Source organism: Trematomus bernacchii, unplaced genomic scaffold (assembly GCF_902827165.1).
Source record: "Trematomus bernacchii unplaced genomic scaffold, fTreBer1.1, whole genome shotgun sequence".
Lineage (NCBI taxonomy): Eukaryota > Metazoa > Chordata > Actinopteri > Perciformes > Nototheniidae > Trematomus > Trematomus bernacchii.
In genome coordinates, this window is record NW_022987625.1 from 2,622,307 (window position 1) to 2,630,930 (window position 8,624).

General features: G+C 38.5%; 1 protein-coding gene across 1 annotated transcript; it reads right to left on the reverse strand.

Annotated features, from left to right (window-relative positions):
* Nucleotides 1–1,227: 1,227 nt before the first annotated feature.
* Nucleotides 1,228–6,324, reverse strand: LOC117484421. Its single transcript, XM_034132884.1, has 3 exons — nt 6,306–6,324; nt 2,218–3,632; nt 1,228–1,362 (listed from the first exon to the last, which is right to left on the reverse strand). Exons 2-3 carry the CDS (start codon nt 3,496–3,498, stop codon nt 1,228–1,230), a joined length of 1,416 nt encoding a protein of 471 aa, XP_033988775.1. The 5' UTR covers nt 3,499–3,632; nt 6,306–6,324.
* Nucleotides 6,325–8,624: the final 2,300 nt, after the last annotated feature.

The following is an 8,624-nucleotide window of genomic DNA, read 5'->3' on the forward strand; positions in this document are numbered from 1 at the left end:
CAGGGTAGCTTGTGAATTTACTCCAGGTGGAACTAAAGTCTGATTTAACACTTGGTTAGATTTCACATCATTCATCCACATCTGTAAAGTAACTAAATAAGTGGAGAAAAACGTACACCATTTACCTCTGAATTTTAGTGGAGTAGAAAGTAGCAAAACATTGAAACACTCAAGTAAAGTACAAGTATCTCAAAATTGTACTTAAGTACAGTACTGTACTTAGTTACTTCCCACCTCTGCGGGTATCGGGGACATGGGCAATTAATGGTGAAGAGCGGCTGTGTGTAATAACTGGCAGGAATACTAGGATTATTTTTCTTTTGAGTAGTGGTTCCCTGCTTGCTTTAAAGACACAATGCTTGTTACTGTCACAACAGCTTAAACACAAGCCATGGTGAAGTGTTGAACATGATAGAGTAGAGTCAATCCTGAATGTGTGTTTGGAACAGTGTGAGGTTCCAAGTCCTATTGTTTCATTCTCCACCTTAATGTAGTTCAAGATGTATGAACAGAAATGGGCAGAAAAGGGATGTATGTATGTCATGTAACAAATGACAAATTGCTATTGAGGTGACATTAATAAAGAATACACCACTTTAATATTGAAGCATCACTGTGTAATATAAAACACACAACTTGAAGACTGTATATGTTACAGATTGTACAGTAAGGACTAATTCTACACAATAAATACACTTTAATTGATAAAAGACATGCTTTCACTTCTAACTGGCGATGAACAAAGCAGAACTACAACTTGATGTCGTAATTCCTGCAACTTTCCAAACGTTCTTTGTGATAACACACAACCTCTGCATTTAAAAGCCTTTACAATGTCATAGGAAAGTCTAACTTGAAAATTCAAACAAATGAACGCATAAAGTTTTATGTCATTTTTCTCCATTAGTTCATTTTTAGGCCGAGCTTTTCTCTTATTGTTCAAGAGGACTATTTAGTGTGTTTCATGTTTCCATCCAACAGGATGACTTGAACCTTCTTTGTATTATGAAATGGTTGACTGCCCTCACAGTGTTGACGTCACAGCTTTTAACCACACGTTTTTACACCTCTAGATTAAATGTTGTTTTAGCACCAAGAGCTCAATTATAACTGAACTGTAAAACTGATACATGGCTATTCTTTAACCCGAGCCTCTTGAATACTGTTCCAGACATTAAAGGGCTCCTCACAAAAAACAGTAAGCATGGTGCAGCCACTGACTGTGGGTCAGTGTCTCTTCCTGCCTTTCAGCTCTCTGCCCTGAGCCAGCTTCATCAGTGGAGACTCTGGGCGGGGGTATCGTCCCTCTCCTTTGGTCTTGAAGAAGAAAGACTCATTGAGTCTCATCTGGACTGCCCTCACCTGAAGTCACACAAAAGTCACTTTGTTATCAAACAGTGGCATACACAAGCCTTACCAATGAGGCGTTTGCTTATTATAGAGACAACGTCAAATCCATTTCCATCAATAGAAAGAAATAACAGTTTGAAAGATAAGGGAACAATGAGTCCATGCTCTCAGCCTTAGGCCAGAAAGAATCCTTGCTTGGTGTCCAACATCATTTCACAGGCACCTTTGAAACACACATTTATATGATATACTTTTTTTTGTAGCTTTTTAGAGTTTTATATTTTTGAATGAAACAGATTGACAAAACTGGTTTTAGAATTCTGTAGCAGATAGCACTTTTTCTATCAGTAAGAAAGACCTAACCGTTACTGAAGCTTGTGTCACTCATTTGGTATTTGTATCATTTCAAGACCACACAAAATACATAATGCTCATTTGTGGTTGTATAAAAGTTCATTTCAGAAATGTATGTTTGTGTTTTAAATGCAAATCATTGCTTTTTTGAGTAAGTATGTGTATTTACATTGTTACCTACTGCAGGTTAACGAAGAATCAAGTGATGCAAACTATAAAATGGTAGCTCCAGCTTTCACTGGTGATCACATCTTTTTGTTGCCGGGTCAGATTTGGTCCACAGGTCACTATTCTATTATTTTCAGAGTAGTGATGAAATATTGCTTAGCTCTTCAAAAGGTAGTATAAATTCAAGAAGCATCAAAATAGTATTTTCTCTTCGTCAAACCCTATTTTTACAAAAGGACTGGTTCAATTCAGTAACAACATTATGAAACAGGTACAAGTTATTATAAGATATAGGTTGTTTGGTGGATGCATGGAGCAGGGTGACTGTGTTTCCTGTGGTGTCACCTGGGTCAGGTCCTGCTTGCCGGAGCGACCGGGGGGCTCATCCTCGCTGGAGGTGGTCATGTCTGCAGACCAATGCTGTCCAGAAGGCTCTTTCTCTACCTCTCCATCTTTCCTGTCTGAACAACCAGATTCATGTAAGTTGGGCTCTTTGTGGTTGTCGCCTCTGATCTCTCCGAGTGGTGACAGACACATCCCAAGATCTTTCCTGGCCCTCTGCGGCAGGCTCAGGTCCAACGGTTTCAATTCGTCATGATGAGCAGCCACTCTACTGTTTTCATAGAAGTTGAGGTAAGAGCATAGTTCAAATGTGAAGAAGTTTTCTGTCTGTGTTGAAGTGGTTTCCATGAACCTATGGCGAGGCACCGATAGTTCTGATGAACATGATGCAGACTGCTGGGTGGCACATTTCAAATTTTTCTTTGACTTTGCAACGGGTAAGGGCTTTAAATCAGTTGGCTCCTCCAGGTGTTTCTTCACCACAGCAGGCTTTACATGTGAAGGGTGTGACACTTTTTTCTCATCAGTAAGGTTTGCATTTAAATTCACCTGTGTTTGAATAGATGAATTTCCCTTTTTGGGGTTCTGATCTGCTTTCTTCAACCCGTCTTCCTCCTCTTCTTGTTTGAAACACACCTGTACTGTGTTTGTCTTCTGCACATGCGTGTTGGTCTTTCTGGGCTGTTGCTGGACATGTAATTTGTTGTATGATCCTCCACAATACTGTTCTACCCAGGGCATATATGTGTACAGCTTGTTTCGAGGTGTCAACCTAAGAGGACTAGTCATAGGAGCTTTGTCACTGGTTTCGCCACTGGAAGATTCAGACGGCAATGTTCTGAAAGTCTTCTGGGTGATAAACAGGTCCTGGCTGTTCATATCCTCACTGGTGCATTGGGACTCATAAGCCTGTGTCACTGTGACCTGAGCACAGCTCCCACTGTCTCTCACAGCTTCAGGCTCTGTGAGGATGCTCTTTATGGGCCTCTGCTCAGATGAAGAGAAACATTTAGGACGTTTGACTGGGATGTTGCCAGGTGATAAGTCAAATGCCACATTCTTTTTTCTTTTGGTTTTCTTATTGCAGTCAGATTTTAGCTTCTCACCACCGGGTGGATTTGATATTTCAGTGCGTTCAAATGTTGCACTGCTGCCCTGTGGAAGTATAAAACGGTCCCCAAGTACCAAGGCTACTTTATTTTTATCTTTTTTCTTCTCTTTCCTCACGTCCATTGCTTCTTTATATTTTGAATGTTTCTTTTCTTTTTTTTGGGATATTCTCATCACTTTTTATTGTAAGGTCGTTTTGACGTTTTGGACATTTCTTTTCCTTTTTAGGGTGCTTTTTTCTTTTTCCTATTCCAGGTGTCCAGTTCCAAGCCTCGCAGAAGTCCGTCTCCTCCCAGTCACTCATGGCTCTGTTCAACAGGAAGAGGAAGGTGCATAGTTACAGTCAGCAGGTATATATTAGTCTGACACTGCTGGTATGTATATAAACACACATAACACAGCAGAAAAAACACTTTGCAAATATTCCATGAGACAGGTGTGTAGAAGAGGGACAAGTTGCAAAAAATGTGATAATAAAATGTTTTATTTATTTAAAAAGTAAATTAAAAGAATATTATTTTGCAAGATCCTATTTGCATCATGTACAAAAACAATAACTCAAATGAAGAAAAGGCAGACATTAAATCTGTGTAGTGTTTGACTTTATTTCCAGCTTTCTTTCAGAAACAGACATCGGAATAAGATTAGTAGCAAGTATTTTGATATTATTTTTATTTGTAGTTATCTAAGCAAAACTCTAGATTCTCCAATGTGAATATTGTTTAGCTCTATTCTGTTTCTATGTCTATGTGCTTTTAAACTGAAAACAATCAAGTTCAATTGGTCTTGCTGAAAAATACTTTTCAATATTTGATAGACTAAAGTTCCATTGATGAATTAATGATATGATCAGCAGATGTATTGATGATGAAAATAATAAGAGTTTTCTGTCATTCGGTTTTCCCAAACTACCTTTCAATCGGGGGTTAATGTGTTATTCTACAGTGAAGATGTGAACAGCAATCATCTGAAATGATGTTGTTTTTGTATGATAATGTGGGGAGAGTGTTGTTTTTACGTGACACTCCAAAATGACACATATGGTGACATAAATATCAAAGCATTCAGTGACACACACTGCCCTGTATTGAAGCGTTTGTCATGCTTTCATTTGATGTGTCAAAGAAAGGCTGTATATATAAATGCTGTAATGTATGTCCTGTATTACAAACAGATATGCTTTCATGTGTTTTTTACTGAACAGCTTCATGTAGCTTTGCTCATTGTGGGAAACAGTATTTCGATCTTTCTGTGTGTACAAACATATTTTGAGATTGACAATAAAGTTGACTTTGACTGATTAAGATTCTGTGTCATTTCTTCCCTATCATTTTTTAACATAACTATTTTGTTCACGATTAAGATGTAACATTTGGCCCTGGCCCTGGGAGACAGACGTGATGAATGTAAACTGCATCTACAAAGGTCAACTAAGTCAAGCAAGTGACTACTCTGTATATTAATAATAGGATAGGACAGTATAATGTATTCCCCTGAGAACAAATCATGCACCCTAACCCTGTTAACTCTGTGTATTTAAACATTATTTTAGAAGTCCTTCGCCACAAGTACCATTCATATTCTAAACTCAACAGTACGACTAAAAAGACTTAAGCGACAAACATTGACATAATCAAATGTAATATGTAATATGAATGTATATGTGTTTCTTAAACTCTTTGTCTAATTTTGATGCTGTTTTTTTCTAAAATGAGGGGAGCCCAAAGAAACATTTCTACCCCGGTTAACAATAACACTATCTTCTATGTATTGTTTAGGGCCATTTATGATCAAACATTTGGTTTATTGAGCTCTCTGATGCATCATGTATACAGTTACAGTATACAGTTATGAGTCGGCAGATATACTACACCTCCTACATGTAATAGAAACCTCGGCCTGCCGAAACACATGGTTCTGGATAGAAGCTTCAATAAAGCTTATGGGAAACAAAACGGGCTCACATATCGGTTGATGGTCAATTTGTAAAGTTAACTGATTTAGCTCGTATTAGGTTTCTTAAGAGATGTGCTATACTTTACTTGGTAAAAGTTCATTACAGATATGTATGATATGTTATTACCACAAACTGTATACGTAAAGCAGTGGTGTAATGTCAATAAGTGGATGTAGTACTCTATACTTTAGTACCCTTTGGAGGTACTTTGAAGAGTATTTCAATTGTTTGCTACTTTGTACTTCTATACTTTTACTTGAAACAGAGTATTCCTACACTCTGATACTTCTACTATTACTCAATTACAAGATCTGATTACTTCTTCCATCTCTGACGTGAAGGTAATTACACTCCAGCATGAAACAAGGTAGGCTTAATAGGCAGAGTTACATTTCTACTTAAATGTGATTATAATATTGACAAGTTGCCTATAACATTATCAAACTTTCATAAGAAAGCCCTGCTGGCCAGGAAACTAATTTACACAGTTTTTCACCGACCAATTATTACATTTGGAACAACAGTAATATTCAATATAAAAGAAAATCTCTATATTATGAAAGATGGGTTGAACATGATATTGTATTACTTAGACAACTTGTTGATGGGCAATTACTAACATTTCATGAAGTGTGCTGCAGCTTCTCAGATACTGAGGTTTTAGTGGTTAATTAAAACCTCAAAATAGTATAACTATCACGTTGATAGTTATACTTCTTGGGAGAATGACATGGATTAACATTAGTCTATTCACATCTAGTTTAGTTAAATCAAGCTGGAAAGTTAAATCAAGCTGGAACTAAAAGCAAATTCTCGCAATTACGTAACACAATGGCTACACAATGAGCAGCCTAACAACCTGACATTTAGCATGCCTTTCTGTCCTTTCCACCGTATATTTTCGCGGTTCAAACGGGTAATTCATTTCACACAAATGAGTAATATTGACCAACGTATAACTTGTAATATAAAATATCGTAATGTCATGCATATAAGTTTTGAAATAACTTAATCGTTTGCCTACCTCAGAAGGCGGCTTCTATGCTTCAACTCCAGCCGTTAAACTAAACTTCAAAGAGACCGCCAACGCTCCCTCGAGAATGTGTTGCATTCACATGTTCTTGTTAAGTCCGTGTACAACCAGACAGAATACAAATAACTCGTAGAAATAAGTGTGTCGGATACACATTTGAAGGAGTGTTAACTTCTAAATAGTGTATTTCAGAAGATACGCGAAACAAACTTCCAAGAAAAGGATTTAATTAATTTGATTCACTAATATTTTAACCTTATACGACCAGGGCTCAAATTGTATCTCAGTTTTAAACCATATGCCTCAAATGCAACATATCAGCAATGTCCACTTGCCGTAGGCTAATACTCCTTGTTACATACTTTTTTATTAAAATACTATCAATGAACATTAAGAACATTACCCATAAACGAATTTTTGGTAATGTAGTTCTACCCCATAGATGTTACACCCCACTACGTCTAAATGTGAGCGTGTTCGTGTCTGGTTAAAAATCGGAAAATGAATCTTTAATGATCTTTACACAGTTCATGTGTAATAAACTGTTCACATCAAAACCACTAGATGTCGCAATTTACCTGACATAATGTAAATCAGTCTCAAAAGGTCAAAACCTGTGAGTGTGGCTAAACTGTGAAAGAAGATAGTATAAATGCTCTGAGAATGAACCATCTGCCTTATTTTGCTTATCTCGCTGAAGGTCAAGAATGAAACCACAGTTATACTTTACGTCCCTAATCAAGACAATAGACCTGTGTCGCTCTATTAAGAAGTTTACAATTTAGGATTCTATAAATAAGTACTTTATGAATGTTTGTTCACACAAACAGCAAAATTGCTCAAAGGGAGAAACAGGTACGTTGATGTATAAGAAAATCAAACTTGTCCAGGTGCCAGACAGACTGGGTGATATAATGGCTATATATGCATTCACCATACAGTACAATAAAATACCCTAAACAAGAACATACTGCACTCTGCCTTAAGATAACCAGAAAAGGTAAGGGGGGAAATACAGTACAGTATCTACAAATAAAATGTTGTATTTTTTATTTAATGTTTACTGGTTTGTTTAGGACAGTAAACTTTAACTAGAGAATGCAATTCCTAAAGAAATTGCTAGTGGGAATGCTTTATGCTGAAAAGCTGATGCTAAACTGCTATGCTGAAATGTAATGTGTAAGAAGAAAGTGAAGAATTTAGATTGAAATGATACATGAACACTGGGGATTTGAATGTGTGATGAGTGAAGAAAAGAAAGTAAAAAGGCTTGGAAAAGCAGCAGAATATTTGAACTGCAAACTTTTGAACTAACTTGATGGTGAAGGATCTGTCGCCATGGCAACGGCATTTGATGACACCCCATAATACGCTTAGATGCGTTGATGGCTGCATCGTTACCAAACCTGTGAAGTTTTGGGCTGTTTGGAACATTTTCACTGAAGTTATGAAAAAACCGTGTTTCATGGCGAGCATTGTGTTGCCATGGCAACGGCATTTGAAGAAACCCCATAATTGACGTAGAGCTGTTGAGGGCTGGACCGGTGATATACAAGCGAAGTTTGGGGGGGCGATCGGACCGTTTCCATTGGACTTACAGCGACATCGTGCTTCATGGCGAGTGGTCTGTCGCCATGGCAACAGCATTTGATGACACCCCATAATACGCTTAGATGCGTTGATGGCTGCATCGTTACCAAACCTGTGAAGTTTTGGGCCGTTTGGAACATTGTGTGTGAGAGAGAGAGAGAGAGAGAGAGAGAGAGAGAGAGAGAGAGAGAGAGAGAGAGAGAGAGAGAGAGAGAGAGTGTGTGTGTGTGTGTGTGGCGAGAGAGAGAGAGAGAGAGAGAGAGAGAGAGAGAGAGAGAGAGAGAGAGAGAGAGAGAGAGAGAGAAGGAGAGAGAGAGAGGAGAGAGAGAGAGAGAGAGAGAGAGAGAGAGAGAGAGAGAGAGACTCTGTGTGTGGCACATGCCCCTTTCACACCGGCGCTTTTCCAGCTCCGGCTCGGAGCTGGAGCTGGACAAGCGCCGTTTTTTCCTGTTCACACCGCAGCGGCGCCGCGTCATAGCTCCGGAATGCGGTTCACTTCCAGCTCCAAAAAATTGTCGGTCTAGAGGCAAGAGCTTCGGAGCTATGACGCGGCGTCGCTTACGTCTCTCTTACGTCGAGGCGTGCAGGACATTTGTACCTTACTTTGACCATCCGTTCGCTGTTATTGATCATTGTGGAGAGCAGGCAGACGTTTTGTTTGTTATTATAGCAGCTATCGGATGGAATCAATACATGGGCTGCACAGGTTGTCATGTCCGA